General features: G+C 49.4%; 1 protein-coding gene across 1 annotated transcript in view; it reads left to right on the forward strand.

The window, feature by feature from the left end:
• The first annotated feature begins 2,093 nt into the window (after positions 1–2,093).
• LOC110510774 (protein FAM53B) overlaps positions 2,094–22,552 on the forward strand; it is a 30,502-nt gene continuing 10,043 nt past the window's right edge. The window contains 4 exon segments of the mRNA XM_036959889.1: positions 2,094–2,232; positions 15,721–15,862; positions 15,865–15,929; positions 20,802–20,859. Coding sequence (XP_036815784.1) covers positions 15,832–15,862; positions 15,865–15,929; positions 20,802–20,859 — 154 coding nt within the window. The 5' untranslated portion in view covers positions 2,094–2,232; positions 15,721–15,831.

A 22,552-nucleotide genomic window follows, 5' to 3' on the forward strand; every position in this document is an offset into this window, starting at 1 on the left:
ATGTCTCTGAACGGTGAGAGACCTGGCACTCTGACAGACAGGCTTGATACTGATGTCTCTGAATGGACAGAGACCTGGCACTCTGACTGATAGATACTGATGTCTCTGAATGGAGAGAGACCAGACACTCTGACAGACAGGCTTGATACTGATGTCTCTGAACCAGGATCAGTCAATATGTGGAGGGAGGAACCCTGTGTATGTATTCTGGACCAGGATCAGTCAATATGGGGAGGGAGAAACCCTGTGTATTCTGGACCAGGATCAGTCAATATGGGGAGGGAGAAACCCTGTGTATTCTGGACCAGGATCAGTCAATATGGGGAGGGAGAAACCCTGTTTATTCTGGACCAGGATCAGTCAATATGGGGAGGGAGAAACCCTGTGTATTCTGGACCAGGATCAGTCAATATGGGGAGGGAGAAACCCTGTGTATTCTGGACCAGGATCAGGTATCAGTCAATATGGGAGGGAGAAACCCTGTGTATTCTGGACCAGGATCAGGTATCAGTCAATATGGGGAGGGAGAAACCCTGTGTATTCTGGACCAGGATCAGTCCATATGAGGAGGGAGAAACCCTGTGTATTCTGGACCAGGATCAGGTATCAGTCAATATGGGGAGGGAGAAACCCTGTGTATTCTGAACCAGGATCAGTCAATATGGGGAGGGAGAAACCCTGTGTATTCTGGACCAGGATCAGTCAATATGGGGAGGGAGAAACCCTGTGTATTCTGGACCAGGATCAGTCAATATGGGGAGGGAGAAACCCTGTGTATTCTGGACCAGGATCAGTCAATATGGGGAGGGAGAAACCCTGTGTATTCTGAACCAGGATCAGGTATCAGTCAATATGGGGAGGGAGAAACCCTGTGTATTCTGAACCAGGATCAGGATCAGTCAATATGGGGGAGGGAGAAACCCTGTGTATTCTGGACCAGGATCAGTCAATATGGGGGAGGGAGAAACCCTGTGTATTCTGGACCAGGATCAGTCAATATGGGGAGGGAGGAAACCTGTGTGTTCTGGACCAGGATCAGAGAACTCCTGTTGTACATGGGACACCAGACAGGAAGGTATGCCCACGCTGACATGTTACCACGGTAACCCCATTACCACCACACAGGAAGGTATGAACACTCCGATGTGTTACCACGGTAACCCCATTACCAGCACACAGGAAGGTATGAACTCTCTCATATGTTACCCCGGTAACCCCATTACCACCAGACAGGAAGGTATGAACACTCTGACGTGTTACCACGGTAACCCCATTACCGCCACACAGAAAGGTATGAACACTGACGTGTACCCTGGTACACCCATGGTAGCCCCATTACCACCAGACAGGAATACGCAAATAGTCCTCAAGAGTCTTATGGCTTGAGGGTAGAAGCTGTTAGGAAGTATTTTTTTTATTTAGAATTGGCGTTCCGTTACTCCTCTAATCAAGGATAAATAATGAAACATGACTAGTGGTGAATTGAAGTTAACCCTCAAATAAATTGGACCACATTTGCAACTTTTCCTGGACTAAAAACAAGTGTTCTATTGACATACTGCATAACATTATGCAAATATCTGGTGGTATTCTAGTGACATCATCCCAACCCATAACATAATCCTTTATCGTGGTTTACACATACATGTGCATTGTGTAATCCTTGTACATATGACCTACTTTTTCACAAAGTTGTTTACGGTCAGTCAACAACTATTACAAACCTTTAAATCGGACTTATTTTTTTATGTGCTTTCGATTACTGCGGTGCGGATGAGACCATCGTTAAGGTGAGGCGGCCGCTATGTGATCGGTAAAGTCTGATACAGTATCTCTCACTATCTTTACATACTTTTGATTATTGACCGTATCAAAACAGTCATAACCACATAATGTATATCTAAATGCGCGACAACCTTAATATCATGATATTTAATGAGTAAACCCGACCACCCCTACGACTCATAAATGGTTCGCTCCAAAGTGCATGTCGTCACAGCGTGTAAATTCAGACACTGGCTCAATGTCTGGTAGTTGTGAGAGTTCAGTCCCCTGGGTGTGTGTCCATGCAGCACGGGAAGTTTGAACTCAATGCTTTGTCTTGTTGTTGTTGCAGTAGCTATGTTTTTTGCAACAAAAAACATTTGGAAGATGATTCTGCATTTCGAACTGTAAGTTGGTGTGGGAGTCAGACAGACATTGGGACCCATCGAGATGTGCAGCTTAATTCTCGTGAGTTGTAACACTGTTTAGCTACTATAGTTATACATTTTAGCTATGAGATTCTAGGTAGTAGAATAAGTAGCTGTGCAGTTAACTACCAAGCCATCTAGCAGGCTGTGCAGCTAACTACCAAGCCATCTAGCAGGCTGTGCAGCTAACTACCAAGCCATCTAGCAGGCTGTTCAGCTAACTTCCAATGCATCTAGCTGACTGTGCTGCTAACTACCAAGCCATCTAGCTGACTGTGCTGCTAACTACCAAGCCATCTAGCTGACTGTGCTGCTAACTACCAAGCCATCTAGCTGACTGTGCTGCTAACTACTAAGCCATCTAGCTGACTGTGCTGCTAACTACCAAGCCATCTAGCTGGCTGTGCTGCTAACTACCAAGCCATCTAGCTGACTGTGCTGCTAACTACCAAGCCATCTAGCTGGCTGTGCTGCTAACTACCAAGCCATCTAGCTGGCTGTGCTGCTAACTACCAAGCCATCTAGCTGGCTGTGCTGCTAGCTACCAAGCCATCTAGCTGGCTGTGCTGCTAGCTACCAAGCCATCTAGCTGGCTGTGATGCTAGCTACCAAGCCATCTAGCTGGCTGTGCAGCTAACTACCAAGCCATCTAGCTGACTGTGCATCTAGCTACCAAGCCATCTAGCTGACTGTGCATCTAGCTGGCTGTGCTGCTAACTACCAAGCCATCTAGCTGACTGTGCATCTAGCTACCAAGCCATCTAGCTGACTGTGCTGCTAACTTCCAAGCCATCTAGCTGACTGTGCTGCTAACTACCAAGCCATCTAGCTGGCTGTGCTGCTAACTACCAAGCCATCTAACTGACTGTGCTGCTAACTACCAAGCCATCTAGCTGACTGTGCTGCTAGCTACCAAGCCATCTAGCTGACTGTGCTGCTAGCTACCAAGCCATCTAGCAGACTGTGCTGCTAACTACCAAGCCATCTAGCTGGCTGTGCTGCTAACTACCAAGCCATCTAGCTGGCTGTGCTGCTAACTACCAAGCCATCTAGCTGGCTGTGCTGCTAGCTACCAAGCCATCTAGTTGACTGTGCATCTAGCTACCAAGCCATCTAGCTGACTGTGCTGCTAGCTACCAAGCCATCTAGCTGACTGTGCATCTAGCTACCAAGCCATCTAGTTGACTGTGCATCTAGCTACCAAGCCATCTAGTTGACTGTGCATCTAGCTATCAAGCCATCTAGCTGACTGTGCTGCTAACTACCAAGCCATCTAGCTGACTGTGCAGCTAACTACCAAGCCATCTAGCTGACTGTGCATCTAGCTACCAAGCCATCTAGCTGACTGTGCATCTAGCTACCAAGCCATCTAGCTGACTGTGCTGCTAGCTACCAAGCCATCTAGCTGACTGTGCTGCTAGCTACCAAGCCATCTAGCAGACTGTGCTGCTAACTACCAAGCCATCTAGCTGGCTGTGCTGCTAACTACCAAGCCATCTAGCTGGCTGTGCTGCTAACTACCAAGCCATCTAGCTGGCTGTGCTGCTAGCTACCAAGCCATCTAGTTGACTGTGCATCTAGCTACCAAGCCATCTAGCTGACTGTGCTGCTAGCTACCAAGCCATCTAGCTGACTGTGCATCTAGCTACCAAGCCATCTAGTTGACTGTGCATCTAGCTACCAAGCCATCTAGTTGACTGTGCATCTAGCTACCAAGCCATCTAGCTGACTGTGCTGCTAACTACCAAGCCATCTAGCTGACTGTGCAGCTAACTACCAAGCCATCTAGCTGACTGTGCATCTAGCTACCAAGCCATCTAGCTGACTGTGCATCTAGCTACCAAGCCATCTAGCTGACTGTGCTGCTAGCTACCAAGCCATCTAGCTGACTGTGCTGCTAGCTACCAAGCCATCTAGCAGACTGTGCTGCTAACTACCAAGCCATCTAGCTGGCTGTGCTGCTAACTACCAAGCCATCTAGCTGGCTGTGCTGCTAACTACCAAGCCATCTAGCTGGCTGTGCTGCTAGCTACCAAGCCATCTAGTTGACTGTGCATCTAGCTACCAAGCCATCTAGCTGACTGTGCTGCTAGCTACCAAGCCATCTAGCTGACTGTGCATCTAGCTACCAAGCCATCTAGTTGACTGTGCATCTAGCTACCAAGCCATCTAGCTGACTGTGCTGCTAACTACCAAGCCATCTAGCTGACTGTGCAGCTAACTACCAAGCCATCTAGCTGACTGTGCTGCTAACTACCAAGCCATCTAGCTGACTGTGCTGCTAACTACCAAGCCATCTAGCTGACTGTGCATCTAGCTACCAAGCCATCTAGCTGACTGTGCATCTAGCTACCAAGCCATCTAGCTGACTGTGCTGCTAGCTACCAAGCCATCTAGCTGACTGTGCTGCTAGCTACCAAGCCATCTAGCAGACTGTGCTGCTAACTACCAAGCCATCTAGCTGGCTGTGCTGCTAACTACCAAGCCATCTAGCTGGCTGTGCTGCTAACTACCAAGCCATCTAGCTGGCTGTGCTGCTAGCTACCAAGCCATCTAGTTGACTGTGCATCTAGCTACCAAGCCATCTAGCTGACTGTGCTGCTAGCTACCAAGCCATCTAGCTGACTGTGCATCTAGCTACCAAGCCATCTAGTTGACTGTGCATCTAGCTACCAAGCCATCTAGTTGACTGTGCATCTAGCTACCAAGCCATCTAGCTGACTGTGCTGCTAACTACCAAGCCATCTAGCTGACTGTGCAGCTAACTACCAAGCCATCTAGCTGACTGTGCATCTAGCTACCAAGCCATCTAGCTGACTGTGCATCTAGCTACCAAGCCATCTAGCTGACTGTGCTGCTAGCTACCAAGCCATCTAGCTGACTGTGCTGCTAGCTACCAAGCCATCTAGCAGACTGTGCTGCTAACTACCAAGCCATCTAGCTGGCTGTGCTGCTAACTACCAAGCCATCTAGCTGGCTGTGCTGCTAACTACCAAGCCATCTAGCTGGCTGTGCTGCTAGCTACCAAGCCATCTAGTTGACTGTGCATCTAGCTACCAAGCCATCTAGCTGACTGTGCTGCTAGCTACCAAGCCATCTAGCTGACTGTGCATCTAGCTACCAAGCCATCTAGTTGACTGTGCATCTAGCTACCAAGCCATCTAGCTGACTGTGCTGCTAACTACCAAGCCATCTAGCTGACTGTGCAGCTAACTACCAAGCCATCTAGCTGACTGTGCATCTAGCTACCAAGCCATCTAGCTGACTGTGCATCTAGCTACCAAGCCATCTAGCTGACTGTGCATCTAGCTTCCAAGCCATCTAGCTGACTGTGCATCTAGCTACCAAGCCATCTAGTTGACTGTGCTGCTAACTACTAAGCCATCTAGCAGGCTGCATAAAAAGCTAGCTACTAGTAAACATGCGTACCCCGATGTAGGCTTATGTTAAAGCAATAATTGTGTTTGTACGATTTAACAAGTTATTTTATTCAGTCATTAAGCTTGCAATGTAACTATGTCTTCTGATAGGAAGGAAACTGTTATTATGTAAGAAAGTTAGAAAAAGTCAGCTACAACGTTTTCTACTTTGCTCTACTTTGTCCAGCCGGTTGTGCAGCCTAGTTAGTAAAGTATAGAAAAACAACCGGCATGCTAGTGAAGATGTTCATGAGGTAGTTGTTTGATTAAAATTGTAACATTTTAATTAGCAATTGATGTGATGAAACGTAGCAACCTTTTTCCCACAACTGTCAAAGAAATGGAGGTTGAATGCTCTTTATTGTACTGCGAATAACACTTTTCTGTAAAAAAAAAACAACTAAAATGTGTTTACTGCCTCTGCCTTCGAGGAACATAACTTGGACTCAGTAGTAACTAGTTGTTACGGGCTGCCCATGACAACCAGGGCCTCTACTATAGCAGTCTGCTAGCTAGTGGTGTTATGTTGGAAAGTCCTGCTCTGTGAGATGCCTTTCTGTTTTCTAAACCATGTCATTGTGTTGACGAGAGGAGAGATGTGTCTGAACTCGGGCTTCTGTACTGCTGCGTTTCCCCTTTAAATCAAAATCAACCCGCAATGAACTGTAGGAAATACGAGAGTTGTTGTTTTTTAAAACTTTTGAATGGTTGTTGTAATTAATCGGGCGCATTGTTAGTATCGTTTTCATCCCGTGAGTTTGACAAGCAGATCCCGTGTGACAGGAACATATATCTTTGGGCCATATAAAGTATCAAGCAGCGTTTTTATAGATGTTATCATTTCAACTTATTCAGAACTTATTTTAGCATTAGAGAATGTTCATAATGGATAATGTTCCTCTCAGGTAGGTCGGGTTGACATGCTATCCAATATAACGTGCAGCTGTAATGTGGTCAACGACAGGATGTCGGCTTGCTATTCAACTTTCTCCATAACAACGATGTGGAAGGACCATGATATTTAGCTTGTATCTCAATACTGTACTTTTTTTTTTTTGCTGAGAGAGATTTTAGAAGCAGGTCTCTTCATATTGTGTTACTACAGTATATAGCAGTTTGTGGCCCTTTCCCCCTCAAGGTTAAAATGTGTGCGTGCTCTATAGCCTCATTGTAACATTCGGTGGGCTTCTGCAACACCAGCCTGCCTGCCAAACTTCTTTCCTTTATCAGAGGGACTTTGGAAACAACCAGACCTAGATAGTATATAGCAGTTTGTGGCCCTTTCCCCCTCAAGGTTAAAATGTGTGCGTGCTCTATAGCCTCATTGTAACATTCGGTGGGCTTCTGCAACACCAGCCTGCCTGCCAAACTTCTTTCCTTTATCAGAGGGACTTTGGAAACAACCGGACCTAGATAGTTTATGTGGGTTGCTTGGGCTGTAATTTAGCTAGTTAAGCCTTGTCATGTTCATTGAGGAAGTGGAGCCAGAGAGAGAGGGGGGATCGTTCATGGTAAACAGTCAGGCCTAGATAGTTTGTGGGTTGCTTGGGTCGTATTTAGCTAGTTAAGCCTTGTCATATTCATTGAGAGAGAGAGAGAGAGAGAAAAAAAATCGTTCATGGTAAACAGGAGCCAGAGAGAGAGAGAGAGAGAGAGTGGGTCGTTCATGGTAAACAGCCAGGCGTTTGAGTCGTACATTAAACATGTGGTCTTACACCTCTTGATCTTTATCACGGCTGGCTGGTAGAATATGTTGTCAGTTGTGGTTTAGTTGTTACAGTCATAAGGCTCCGTTTTTAGCTGAGGCAGCAGGAACTGAATGTTGAGATGACTCTAGTGGGTTTTTGTCCATGTACACTATTTAAATAGGTCAGTGACAATGCAGTTAGACTTTTTTATTTTATTTTTTAAAGGTTGTTTGGGAGTGTCTCTAGAGTCTCTCTCACAGTACCTCATCTTCCCTTGGATGAGATATTTGGCCTAATGCCGACAAGTCACTTTTCTAAAATGTTAGGCTTAAGGCCTGTGTCCTAAATGGTGCCCTGTTCCCTTTTATAGTGCACTACTTTTGGGCCCATAGGGCTCAAAGTAGTGGACGATTATAGGGGAATAGGATGCAGCCTTCCCATGGTATCAATAGGCCTGCTCTACCTGCAGTGTAGGTTGGCCCTGTTACTTTAACGGGCATGAATATTCATGTAGACATTGACAGGGCTGGTGGAAAGACATGTTGTTTTTAAAGACCTCCGCCATTCTCTTGTTTCTGAACCATGGAGGCCTGTGTAGACGTCAACCAACCCGGTGCCGTTGTTTCCTAACCCACCCGGTGCCGTTGTTGCTGTTTCCTAACCCACCCGGTGCCGTTGTTGCTGTTTCCTAACCCACCCGGTGCCGTTGTTGCTGTTTCCTAACCCACCCGGTGCCGTTGTTGCTGTTTCCTAACCCACCCGGTGCCGTTGTTGCTGTTTCCTAACCCACCCGGTGCCGTTGTTGCTGTTTCCTAACCCACCCGGTGCCGTTGTTGCTGTTTCCTAACCCACCCGGTGCCGTTGTTGCTGTTTCCTAACCCACCCGGTGCCGTTGTTGCTGCTTCCTAACCCACCCGGTGCCGTTGTTGCTGTTTCCTAACCCACCCGGTGCCGTTGTTGCTGTTTCCTAACCCACCCGGTGCCGTTGTTGCTGTTTCCTAACCCACCCGGTGCCGTTGTTGCTGTTTCCTAACCCACCCGGTGCCGTTGTTGCTGCTTCCTAACCCACCCGGTGCCGTTGTTGCTGTTTCCTAACCCACCCGGTGCCGTTGTTGCTGTTTCCTAACCCACTCGGTGCCGTTGTTGCTGCTTCCTAACCCACCCGGTGCCGTTGTTGCTGCTTCCTAACCCACCCGGTGCCGTTGTTGCTGCTTCCTGACCCACCCGGTGCTGGTGCTGTTGTTTCCTAACCCACATACAGTGCTGCTATTGCAGGCTGTAGGCCTTCTTTATATAAAGTAAACCCACTAAAAGCAGGCCTCTCTGCCTTGGCTGCCATGCATAGGCTTGCTGGGTGGGTCTTTGTGTTTATGGTAAGTGGCTGGGGCAGCTGCATGCTTATGAAACCATTACTGTGTCCCACTAGTCTCTGACACGGCTCAGGGCCTCCTAAACCATTACTGTGTCCCACTAGTCTCTGACACGGCTCAGGGTCTCCTAAACCATTACTGTGTTCCACTAGTCTCTGACACGGCTCAGGGCCTCCTAAACCATTACTGTGTTCCACTAGTCTCTGACACGGCTCAGGGCCTCCTAAACCATTACTGTGTCCCACTAGTATCTGACACGGCTCAGGGTCTCCTAAACCATTACTGTGTTCCACTAGTCTCTGACACGGCTCCGGGTCTCCTAAACCATTACTGTGTTCCACTAGTCTCTCTGACACGGCTCATTGTTTTTGACGCACAAAACAATTTAGGCAACAGGGGAACTTGCTCCAGAAGGGGGGGGTTGAATATCTCTGCTGTAACCAAGAAGCTTGATGTTGACATCTAGCCGCTTAGCTAGCAAGTTAGAACCAGATGCATAGCTGGAGCCCTCTTAGAGTCCTTATAGTTTTATAAGAAGTAGTGTAGCTCGCAGCACCGCAAGGTGAGGGTGCATCCAACCTAGATGTTTCGGTTTGGTAGACTGGCATTCAAATGGGAGAGTTATAGTGTCGTGTCCCCAAGTCAACTTCGGGGAAACACAAGATGATGCCCAGTTGTCTCCTCTCTGTAATGTGGTTTGGTTAGCCTATAGCATATAGCCTGCCAAACAATAGGACTAATTGATGTACTGTTATCTCCAGAGCACTGTAACCACCACAAATCCTGCTTTGACAAATTTTACTACAACACGTTCACCGACCCCAGGCCTAACTGCCAAGGTTCTGTATCCTACAACACGTTCACCGAACCCAGGCCTAACTTCTCAAGGTTCTGTATCCTACAACACGTTCACCGAACCCAGGCCTAACTTCTCAAGGTTCTGTATCCTACAACACGTTCCCCCGACCCCAGGCCTAACTTTTCAAGTCTCAAGGTACGGGTATTTTCATTTCACAACAGTGATTTGCTGATGCAGCAACCAAAGGTCTGAACCGGTCTGAGCTGGTTTTCTTTCCTCAGTCTTTTCATTGTTCCCTCTGTTCCTGTCCTGTACTACATACCATGTCAACATAGACCATCAGGACATAGGAAGACGTCTAGGGCCTATGAACCAATGGGCATGAGATGGACGTGTGGATCCTTTTTCAAGCTGAAAGCAGCGCTGAAAGAAATACACCAGCAGCCAATAGGAACAGAGTTAGCTAGTAGAGACTTTTCAGGAAACATGACTGGTTCCTCTCAAGCACTAGCCTCCTAGTCTGGTCCCAGATCTGTTTTGCCAACTCCTATGGTCATTCTCACACTTATGACAATGACCTTAGAGGATGGCAGAAGCTGATCTGGGACCAGGCTACTTGATCACCAGCTAGCAGTAGCATAAATGGGTGATTTGGGCTAGACTTCATCACCTGGGATGAAGTTGTTGGGCCTTCCTCAGGTAGGCAGGCGCACTGCCTAGCTAGCAGACACTAGGATTAGGCTACAGTACAGACGAGGGCTACAATCCTGAGACGGTTTGACCCAGTCCCCGGGACTCTGGCGGGACACGGCCGGGGCTCTGGCGGGGCTCTGGCGGGACACGGCCGGGGCTCTGGCGGGGCTCTGGCGGGACCCGGCGTCAGATGAACTAGTGGGTAGCGTTTTGTTTTTGTCTCTGTGTGCAGTATGAAGGAAGTAAGGGGTGGTTTTGAGAGCCAATGCTAACTAGCCAGATTCTCACATTATCCCTTTTTAAAAGTTGTACATTAGATTTGCTGCTTACAGCTTCTGGTCAGTAGTTTGCTTTCTACTAATGACCAGTAGTTTTATTTTTATTTAACCAGGTAGGCCAGTTGAGAACAAGTTCTCATTTACAACTGCGACCTGGTCCGATCGGCCCCCAGGGTGACTCGGCTCTCCTCCGATCGGCCCCCAGGGTGACTCGGCTCTCCTCCGATCGGCCCCCAGGGTGACTCGGCTCTCCTCCGATCGGCCCCCAGGGTGACTCGGCTCTCCTCCAATCGGCCCCCAGGGTGACTCGGCTCTCCTCCGATCGGCCCCCAGGGTGACTCGGCTCTCCTCCGATCAGCCCCCAGGGTGACTCGGCTCAGAGCATTCTACACTGTTGTGTATATCCATCCTCCTGTCCTCATTTGGCACTGTGGTTTCCTCTAGACCCAGTTGTTTCTCTCTGGTGTTTTCAGTGCGACGGCCTTCGCCGTTTCAGCAACTTCACACACCTCAGAAATGCCGCTGTTTGAAAGGCTGACTGTGACCACAGAGGAAGAAGTCTTGGTCTCCGTTCTCCATCGCACATCAAGCCCAGAGAGACGTCACAACTTCTAACGCCCCCTGTCTACCGCTGTCGAGAGGCTCGCTGGTTAAAACTGGCACGTTGACAGACCTGTTTATTAATGTGCCCTGTCCCTTGGTTACTTTAGTTTTTACAGTCTGTCATGTTACCAGCTGGTGTCCAGTCTACTTAGTGAGGGCCCCATGTTACCAGCTGGTGTCCAGTCTACTTAGTGAGGGCCCCATGTTACCAGCTGGTGTCCAGTCTACTTAGTGAGGGCCCCATGTTACCAGCTGGTGTCCAGTCTACTTAGTGAGGGCCCCATGTTACCAGCTGGTGTCCAGTCTACTTAGTGAGGGGCCCATGTTACCAGCTGGTGTCCAGTCTACTTACTGAGGGCCCCATGTTACCAGCTGGTGTCCAGTCTACTTAGTGAGGGCCCCATGTTACCAGCTGGTGTCCAGTCTACTTAGTGAGGGCCCCATGTTACCAGCTGGTGTCCAGTCTACTTACTGAGGGCCCCATGTTACCAGCTGGTGTCCAGTCTACTTACTGAGGGCCCCATGTTACCAGCTGGTGTCCAGTCTACTTACTGAGGGCCTCATGTTACCAGCTGGTGTCCAGTCTACTTACTGAGGGCCTCATGTTACCAGCTGGTGTCCAGTCCACTTAGTGAGGGCCCCATGTTACCAGCTGGTGTCCAGTCTACTTACTGAGGGCCCCATGTTACCAGCTGGTGTCCAGTCTACTTACTGAGGGCCCCATGTTACCAGCTGGTGTCCAGTCTACTTACTGAGGGCCCCATGTTACCAGCTGGTGTCCAGTCCACTTAGTGAGGGCCCCATGTTACCAGCTGGTGTCCAGTCTACTTACTGAGGGCCCCATGTTACCAGCTGGTGTCCAGTCTACTTACTGAGGGCCCCATGTTACCAGCTGGTGTCCAGTCTACTTACTGAGGGCCCCATGTTACCAGCTGGTGTCCAGTCTACTTACTGAGGGCCCCATGTTACCAGCTGGTGTCCAGTCTACTTACTGAGGGCCCCATGTTACCAGCTGGTGTCCAGTCTACTTACTGAGGGCCCCATGTTACCAGCTGGTGTCCAGTCTACTTACTGAGGGCCCCATGTTACCAGCTGGTGTCCAGTCTACTTAGTGAGGGCCCCATGTTACCAGCTGGTGTCCAGTCCACTTAGTGAGGGCCCCATGTTACCAGCTGGTGTCCAGTCTACTTACTGAGGGCCCCATGTTACCAGCTGGTGTCCAGTCTACTTAGTGAGGGCCCCATGTTACCAGCTGGTGTCCAGTCTACTTACTGAGGGCCCCATGTTACCAGCTGGTGTCCAGTCCACTTAGTGAGGGCCCCATGTTACCAGCTGGTGTCCAGTCTACTTACTGAGGGCCCATGTTACCAGCTGGTGTCCAGTCTACTTAGTGAGGGCCCCATGTTACCAGCTGGTGTCCAGTCTACTTAGTGAGGGCCCCATGTTACCAGCTGGTGTCCAGTCTACTTACTGAGGCCCCATGTTACCAGCTGGTGTCCAGTCTACTTACTAAGGGCCCCATGTTACCAGCTGGTGTCCAGTCCACTTAGTGAGGGCCCCATGTTACCAGCTGGTGTCCAGTCTACTTACTGAGGGCCCCATGTTACCAGCTGGTGTCCAGTCTACTTACTGAGGGCCCCATGTTACCAGCTGGTGTCCAGTCTACTTACTGAGGGCCCCATGTTACCAGCTGGTGTCCAGTCTACTTACTGAGGGCCCCATGTTACCAGCTGGTGTCCAGTCTACTTACTGAGGGCCCCATGTTACCAGCTGGTGTCCAGTCTACTTACTGAGGGCCCCATGTTACCAGCTGGTGTCCAGTCTACTTACTGAGGGCCCCATGTTACCAGCTGGTGTCCAGTCAACTTACTGAGGGCCCCATGTTACCAGCTGGTGTCCAGTCTACTTACTGAGGGCCCCATGTTACCAGCTGGTGTCCAGTCTACTTACTGAGGGCCCCATGTTACCAGCTGGTGTCCAGTCTACTTACTGAGGGCCCCATGTTACCAGCTGGTGTCCAGTCTACTTAGTGAGGGGCCCATGTTACCAGCTGGTGTCCAGTCTACTTACTGAGGGCCCCATGTTACCAGCTGGTGTCCAGTCTACTTACTGAGGGCCCCATGTTACCAGCTGGTGTCCAGTCTACTTACTGAGGGCCCCATGTTACCAGCTGGTGTCCAGTCAACTTACTGAGGGCCCCATGTTACCAGCTGGTGTCCAGTCCAGAGCCAATTTAGCTCTTTTTTTAAAAGCATTACAAATATTTAAAGTTGCAATATGTAAAAAAAATAATAATAATAAAAACAAATCTGACCTGATCAAATTCTCATAGAAATGTGAGTTATAGATCTGTCGTTCTTATTGAAAGCCAGTCTAAGAAGCGGTAAGATCTGTTCTATGTGTATTTCTAGGCTTCACGTTCTTAAATATCTTTTGGTTTTGTACACCAGTTTCAAACGGATGAGAAATATAATATTTTTGTTTATTTGACAAGATATTTCCCAGCGGTTTAGATGGTACACACTCTAACCCGGACGCCGCTGGGCCAATTGTGCGCCGCCCTGTGGGACTCCCGATCACGGCCCGGTTGCGATACAGTCCACTGCATCACTCGGGAGACCAATTTGGCAACCTAGTAGAATGTTATCAACCAGGAAATGGTGTGACGTCCCGGCTCAAGTTGCTGTGACTTGATGTGATCACTGTTAGGCCTAGTGATGGAGATCACACGGTCACCATGGTCAGTCAGCCCCCCTGCAGTCTTGTGATGAGTTTATATTCTGACTTCTCTCCTCTCTCGTATTGTTTCTCCTCTCTGTTCACTATGATCAAGACAACGCGCCTTTTGTTCCACAGACAACAGCTCTCTCCCTGCTCTCTACTCCCTCTATCCTCTCTCCCCAGCTCTCCCCTCTCTGCAGTTGTTCTGTCATTCATCTGACCCTCTCTTCACCCAACCCCTCTGTGCAGTCCTCATCTCATCTCCTGCTATCTTCAGACCCCTCTGTGCAGTCCTCCTCCTCAGACCCCTCTGTGCAGTCCTCATCTCTTACCCCTCTGTGTAGTCCTCCTCATCTCAGACCCCTCTGTGTAGTCCTCATCTCAGACCCCTCTGTGCAGTCCTCCTCCTCTCAGACCCCTCTGTGTAGTCCTCCTCCTCTCTGACCCCTCTGTGCAGTCCTCCTCCTCTCTGACCCCTCCCTCTGTGCAGTCCTCCTCCTCTCTGACCCCTCCCTCTGTGCAGTCCTCCTCCTCTCTGACCCCTCCCTCTGTGCAGTCCTCCTCCTCTCTGACCCCTCCCTCTGTGCAGTCCTCCTCCTCTCTGACCCCTCCCTCTGTGCAGTCCTCCTCCTCTCTGACCCCTCCCTCTGTGCAGTCCTCCTCCTCTCTGACCCCTCCCTCTGTGCAGTCCTCCTCCTCTCTGACCCCTCCCTCTGTGCAGTCCTCCTCCTCTCTGACCCCTCCCTCTGTGCAGTCCTCCTCCTCTCTGACCCCTCCCTCTGTGCAGTCCTCCTCCTCTCTGACCCCTCCCTCTGTGCAGTCCTCCTCCTCTCTGACCCCTCCCTCTGTGCAGTCCTCCTCCTCTCTGACCCCTCCCTCTGTGCAGTCCTCCTCCTCTCTGACCCCTCCCTCTGTGCAGTCCTCCTCCTCTCTGACCCCTCCCTCTGTGCAGTCCTCCTCCTCTCTGACCCCTCCCTCTGTGCAGTCCTCCTCCTCTCTGACCCCTCCCTCTGTGCAGTCCTCCTCCTCTCTGACCCCTCCCTCTGTGCAGTCCTCCTCCTCTCTGACCCCTCCCTCTGTGCAGTCCTCCTCCTCTCTGACCCCTCCCTCTGTGCAGTCCTCCTCCTCTCTGACCCCTCCCTCTGTGCAGTCCTCATCTCCTACTGTGGTTCTGGAATGAATGGATCTTGTCCAACCACTGCTTTTCTCCTTTTTGGTATCTACAAGAGTGTGTCGTCGGAGACCTCAAATTCTGATGAGACTGATGACTGTGTCTGTCTGAGCTGAGCTGCCAGAGAGCTTAAATCAGCACTGGAGAGATGCAGTAGTCTGGTCCCAGATCAGTTTGTACGGTGTCACCAACTCCCATGATCACTGTCATTTCCATTGCAAACAGATCCTAGATCAGGCTTATGGGGAAGCCCCTTTAGAGGAAGCCCCTTGAGAGGAAGCCCCTTCAGGGATTCTGACTGACCGCCCCACAGTTCAGCTGGGTCATCAAATCAAATGTATTTATATAGCCCTTTGTACATCAGCTGATATCTCAAAGTGCTGTACAGAAACCCAGCCTAAAACCCCAAACCAGCAAGCAATGCAGGTGTAGAAGCACGGTGGCTAGGAAAAACTCCCTAGAAAGGCCAAAACCTAGGAAGAAACCTAGAGAGGAACCAGGCTATGTGGGGTGGCCAGTCCTCTTCTGGCTGTGCCGGGTGGAGATTATAACAGAACATGGCCAAGATGTTCAAATGTTCATAAATGACCAGCATGGTCGAATAATAATAAGGCAGAACAGTTGAAACTGGAGCAGCAGCACGGTCAGGTGGACTGGGGACAGCAAGGAGTCATCATGTCAGGTATTCCTGGGGCATGGTTGAGGTCAGGGTTGAGGGTTGTTGAGAAACAAGGTCCTGAACTCCAGAAACGAACAGGATTCTAATCCCTTTGTCTCCTGCGACAGAGGAGGGACAGGAAGTAGACATTCCAGGAGGTGCTGAGGATCGTCAAGATGGCCTCCATCACCAACCAGGTTCACAGCCCAAATGCCCTGGAATAGAGTGTGGCAGCAGAGATGTGGGGCGGCGTTGCCATGGTGATCATTTACACAACATTACTGGAAAAGAAGCCGGGTGTCGACGATGTAAAGTCAAAGAGACCGATTTGGAGCTGGTGAGAATTCTACACACACACACACACACACACACCTTTGTATATGACTTTGTTATTTGCATATATCCTATGTGATTGTATGTTTGTACTGTGTCAACCATCCTGTCAGTTGGTAGGAAACACCAAGCTCAGTGTTTACCATCCTGTCAGTCGGTAGGAAACACCAAGCTCAGTGTTTACCATCCTGTCAGTCGGTAGGAAACACCAAGCCCAGTGTTAACCATCCTGTCAGCTGGTAGGAAACACCAAGCCCAGTGTTAACCATCCTGTCAGCTGGTAGGAAACACCAAGCCCAGTGTTAACCATCCTGTCAGTTGGTAGGAAACACCAAGCCCAGTGTTTAGTCAGTATGATGTCAACCATCCTGTCAGTCGGTAGGAAACACCAAGCCCAGTGTTAACCATCCTGTCAGTCGGTAGGAAACACCAAGCTCAGTGTTAACCATCCTGTCAGTTGGTAGGAAACACCAAGCCCAGTGTCAACCATCCTGTCAGTTGGTAGGAAACACCAAGCCCAGTGTCAACCATCCTGTCAGTTGGTAGGAAACACCAAGCCCAGTGTTAACCATCCTGTCAGTTGGTAGGAAACACCAAGCCCAGTGTTAACCATCCTGTCAGTCGGTAGGAAACACCAAGCCCAGTGTTAACCATCCTGTCAGTCGGTAGGAAACACCAAGCCCAGTGTCAACCATCCTGTCAGTTGGTAGGAAACACCAAGCCCAGTGTAGAATAACGTCTTGACGCCGTCTAATCTCACTGCCACATTCTTCACCATCCCAAAGATGGAACAGTTTACGCCCTTACAGTATAATAAATGATAGATTTGTCCTATTCCACTATACAGACCATCAACCTATTCCACTATACAGACCATCAACCTATTCCACTATACAGACCATCAAGCTATTCCACTATACAGACCATCAAGCTATTCCACTATACAGACCATCAAGCTATTCCACTATACAGACCATCAACCTATTCCACTATAAAGGGAATATGGCTGTTCCATTTGGGATGCTTCCTGTGATTACTGCGGCTGGGTTTGATGCTGTAAGCTTTTACTAATGGACTTAGGCCCGACTTCCCTTGGGTTGCTTTCTCCTACTATCATTTCCATTCAGGAAGTGATGGAAAACGCTCTTACATTATCTGAACATTACTCGATTTAAAAGGATAGTTTTTATCACATTGAATCATGGTTGAACTGAAGTGGGACTGAAGGAAGGCTGTGTCATGTAGTTCCTTCCATTCCGGAAGCCTCTTGTTTCCTTCCATTCTGGAAGCCTCGTGTTTCCTTCCATTCCGGAAGCCTCGTGTTTCCTTCCATTCCAGAAGCCTCGTGTTTCCTTCCATTCCAGAAGCCTCTTGTTTCCTTCCATTCCGGAAGCCTCTTGTTTCCTTCCATTCCGGAAGCCTCTTGTTTCCTTCCATTCATTACTCTTCTGAAAAACAAAGGGCCGTTATCTATAAAGTCCACTACTTTTGGCCCGGGCCCATAGGGTTCTGGTCAACAGTAGTGGACTATATCACTCAACCTTTAGAAACAACAAGGCTGGTCAACTCTGACTCATGTTTTCTCACCGGAGAAGGGAAGTGTTCAGAGTGAAAATTCTCCCTGTAATGTGGACATGAGGTTTTCCCTCTGTCCATGTGAAACGTCATCGTCATGCCCAGTCTCAGGAGACTGATCCTCAATTTTTAAAGTGGAGACTGGACTTACTAGGACTGTGTCTTTTTAAAGGGCACCCTATTTCTAATACAGTCACATGACTTTGGTCCGGAGCCCTATGGGCCAATATGTAGTGGATAAGACGCCATTTTAGATCCGGAGCCCTATGGGCCAATATGTAGTGGATAAGACGCCATTTTAGATGTGCCCAGGGGGAATCCATTCCACAGCTGCAGTCTCCAACGTCCTCTTTCATGCCACATTTACATAGACCTACAAAAACACCACACACACACACACACACACACACACACACACTGGTAGACACTATTGTTTCTGTGGTTTGCAGTAGACCATATCTTTGCATTACATTTCTAGGGGGTAGGGGATGCTAGCTTACACTTCCTGTTTCATTGTGTAGAGTGCTGTGTATGTACAGACGGCATGTTAAGCTCCAGTGTTGAGGTGACTTGGTGACAGAACGTTAAGCTCCAGTGTTGAGGTGACTTGGTGACAGAACGTTAAGCTCCAGTGTTGAGGTGACTTGGTGACAGAACGTTAAGCTCCAGTGTTGAGGTGACTTGGTGACTTGGTGACAGAACGGTAAGCCCCAGTGGGGAGGTGACTTGGTGACAGAACGTTAAGCTCCAGTGTTGAGGGGAGGTGACTTGGTGACAGAACGGTAAGCCCCAGTGGGGAGGTGACTTGGTGACAGAACGTTAAGCTCCAGTGTTGAGGTGACTTGGTGACAGAACGTTAAGCTCCAGTGTTGAGGTGACTTGGTGACAGAACGTTAAGCTCCAGTGTTGAGGTGACTTGGTGACAGAACGTTAAGCTCCAGTGGTGAGGTGACTTGGTAACAGAACGTTAAGCTCCAGTGGTGAGGGGACTTGGTGACAGAACGTTAAGCTCCAGTGGTGAGGAGAGGTGACTTGGTGACAGAACGTTAAGCTCCAGTGTTGAGGTGACTTGGTGACAGAACGTTAAGCTCCAGTGTTGAGGTGAGGTGACTTGGTGACAGAACGTTAAGCTCCAGTGTTGAGGTGACTTGGTGACAGAACGTTAAGCTCCAGTGTTGAGGTGACTTGGTGACAGAACGTTAAGCTCCAGTGTTGAGGGGACTTGGTGACAGAACGTTAAGCTCCAGTGTTGAGGTGACTTGGTGACAGAACGTTAAGCTCCAGTGTTGAGGTGAGGTGACTTGGTGACAGAACGGTAAGCCCCAGTGGGGAGGTGACTTGGTGACAGAACGTTAAGCTCCAGTGTTGAGGGGACTTGGTGACAGAACGTTAAGCTCCAGTGTTGAGGTGACTTGGTGACAGAACGTTAAGCTCCAGTGGTGAGGTGACTTGGTGACAGAACGTTAAGCTCCAGTGGGGAGGTGACTTGGTGACAGAACGTTAAGCTCCAGTGTTGAGGGGAGGTGACTTGGTGACAGAACGTTAAGCTCCAGTGGAGAGGTGACTTGGTGACAGAACGTTAAGCTCCAGTGGAGAGGTGACTTGGTGATAGAACGTTAAGCTCCAGTGGGGAGGTGACTTGGTGACAGAACGTTAAGCTCCAGTGTTGAGGTGAGGTGACTTGGTGACAGAACGTTAAGCTCCAGTGGTGAGGTGACTTGGTGACAGAACGTTAAGCTCCAGTGGTGAGGTGACTTGGTGACAGAACGTTAAGCTCCAGTGGTGAGGTGACTTGGTGACAGAACGTTAAGCTCCAGTGGTGAGGGGACTTGGTGACAGAACGTTAAGCTCCAGTGTTGAGGTGACTTGGTGACAGAACGTTAAGCTCCAGTGGTGAGGTGACTTGGTGACAGAACGTTAAGCTCCAGTGTTGAGGTGACTTGGTGACAGAACGTTAAGCTCCAGTGTTGAGGTGACTTGGTGACAGAACGCTAAGCTGCAGTGTTGAGGGGAGGTGACTTGGTGACAGAACGTTAAGCTCCAGTGTTGAGGTGACTTGGTGACAGAACGTTAAGCTCCAGTGTTGAGGTGACTTGGTGACAGAACGTTAAGCTCCAGTGTTGAGGTGACTTGGTGACAGAACGTTAAGCTCCAGTGTTGAGGTGACTTGGTGACAGAACGTTAAGCTCCAGTGGGGAGGTGACTTGGTGACAGAACGTTAAGCTCCAGTGGGGAGGTGACTTGGTGACAGAACGTTAAGCTCCAGTGGTGAGGTGACTTGGTGACAGAACGTTAAGCTCCAGTGGTGAGGTGACTTGGTGACAGAACGTTAAGCTCCAGTGTTGAGGTGACTTGGTGACAGAACGTTAAGCTCCAGTGGGGAGGTGACTTGGTGACAGAACGTTAAGCTCCAGTGTTGAGGGGAGGTGACTTGGTGACAGAACGTTAAGCTCCAGTGTTGAGGTGACTTGGTAACAGAACGTTAAGCTCCAGTGGAGAGGTGACTTGGTGACAGAACGTTAAGCTCCAGTGTTGAGGGGACTTGGTGACAGAACGTTAAGCTCCAGTGTTGAGGTGACTTGGTGACAGAACGTTAAGCTCCAGTGTTGAGGTGAGGTGACTTGGTGACAGAACGTTAAGCTCCAGTGGTGAGGTGACTTGGTGACAGAACGTTAAGCTCCAGTGGTGAGGTGACTTGGTGACAGAACGTTAAGCTCCAGTGGTGAGGTGACTTGGTGACAGAACGTTAAGCTCCAGTGGTGAGGGGACTTGGTGACAGAACGTTAAGCTCCAGTGTTGAGGTGACTTGGTGACAGAACGTTAAGCTCCAGTGGTGAGGTGACTTGGTGACAGAACGTTAAGCTCCAGTGGTGAGGTGACTTGGTGACAGAACGTTAAGCTCCAGTGTTGAGGGGAGGTGACTTGGTGACAGAACGTTAAGCTCCAGTGTTGAGGTGACTTGGTGACAGAACGGTAAGCTCCAGTGTTGAGGTGACTTGGTGACAGAACGTTAAGCTCCAGTGTTGAGGTGACTTGGTGACAGAACGTTAAGCTCCAGTGGTGAGGTGACTTGGTGACAGAACGTTAAGCTCCAGTGGTGAGGTGACTTGGTGACAGAACGTTAAGCTCCAGTGTTGAGGGGAGGTGACTTGGTGACAGAACGTTAAGCTCCAGTGTTGAGGGGAGGTGACTTGGTGACAGAACGTTAAGCTCCAGTGTTGAGGGGAGGTGACTTGGCGGAGGGGCTTTCCAACCCAAAGGCAGGTGTTGTTTCCTGATGTGATGTCTTGTGTTTCCACAGATCAAGGCAGAGACCATGAGCCTTCAGGGGACAGCACTCTTCTCTTGTGGAGTCATGGGTGAGTGTGGATATAATGGCTGTAGGAGTGGCTGGCTTACCTAGGATGAGATGTTTCCGATTTACCCGAGACCAAATAACAGCTCTGAATTTAGCCTAATAATGGATTCAGTTGGAATTAAGAGTAGCTGCTGCCATGGCAGGAACTAATGGGGATCCATAGGAAACCCCAGGAACTAATGGGGATCCATAGGAAACCCCAGGAACTAATGGGGATCCATAGGAAACCCCAGGAACTAATGGGGATCCATAGGAAACCCCAGGAACTAATGGGGATCCATAGGAAACCCCAGGAACTAATGGGGATCCATAGGAAACCCCAGGAACTAATGGGGATCCATAGGAAACCCCAGGAACTAATGGGGATCCATAGTAAACCCCAGGAACTAATGGGGATCCATAGTAAACCCCAGGAACTAATGGGGATCCATAGGAAACCCCAGGAACTAATGGGGATCCATAGGAAACCCCAGGAACTAATGGGGATCCATAGGAAACCCCAGGAACTAATGGGGATCCATAGGAAACCCCAGGAACTAATGGGGATCCATAGGAAACCCCAGGAACTAATGGGGATCCATAGGAAACCCCAGGAACTAATGGGGATCCATAGGAAACCCCAGGAACTAATGGGGATCCATAGGAAACCCCAGGAACTAATGGGGACCCATAGGAAACCCCAGGAACTAATGGGGACCCATAGGAAACCCCAGGAACTAATGGGGATCCATAGGAAACCCCAGGAAGAGTAGCTGCTGCCTTGCAGCTAATAGGGATCCATAATAAACCCCAGGAACTAATAGGGATCCATAATAAACCCCAGGAACTAATAGGGATCCATAATAAACCCCAGGAAGAGTAGCTGCTGCCTTGCAGCTAATAGGGATCCATAATAAACCCCAGGAACTAATAGGGATCCATAATAAACCCCAGGAAGAGTAGCTGCTGCCTTGCAGCTAATATGGATCCATAATAAACCCCAGGAAGAGTAGCTGCTGCCTTGCAACTAATAGGGATCCATAATAAACCAAAGGAACTAATGGGGATCCATAATAAACCCCAGGAACTAATGGGGATCCATATGTAACAGTATAAGTTTAGACCGTCCCCTCGCCCATACCCGGGCGCGAACCAGGGACCTTCTGCACACATCAACAACTGACACCTACGAAGCATCGTTACCCATCGCTCCACAAAAGCCGCGGCCCTTGCAGAGCAAACGGGGAACCACTACTTCAAGGTCTCAGAGCAAGTGACATCACCGATTGAAACGCTATTTAGCGCCCACGCTAACTAAGCTAGCCGTTTCACATCCGTTACACATAGTAAACCCCAGGAACTAATGGGGATCCATAGGAAACCCCAGGAACTAATGGGGATCCATAGGAAACACCAGGAACTAATGGGGATCCATAGGAAACCCCAGGAACTAATGGGGATCCATAGGAAACCCCAGGAACTAATGGGGATCCATAGGAAACCCCAGGAACTAATGGGGATCCATAGGAAACCCCAGGAACTAATGGGGATCCATAGGAAACCCCAGGAACTAATGGGGATCCATAGGAAACCCCAGGAACTAATGGGGATCCATAGTAAACCCCAGGAACTAATGGGGATCCATAATAAACCCCAGGAACTAATGGGGATCCATAGGAAACCCCAGGAACTAATGGGGATCCATAGGAAACCCC

The sequence above is a fragment of the Oncorhynchus mykiss genome, chromosome 23, assembly GCF_013265735.2.
Source record: "Oncorhynchus mykiss isolate Arlee chromosome 23, USDA_OmykA_1.1, whole genome shotgun sequence".
Lineage (NCBI taxonomy): Eukaryota > Metazoa > Chordata > Actinopteri > Salmoniformes > Salmonidae > Oncorhynchus > Oncorhynchus mykiss.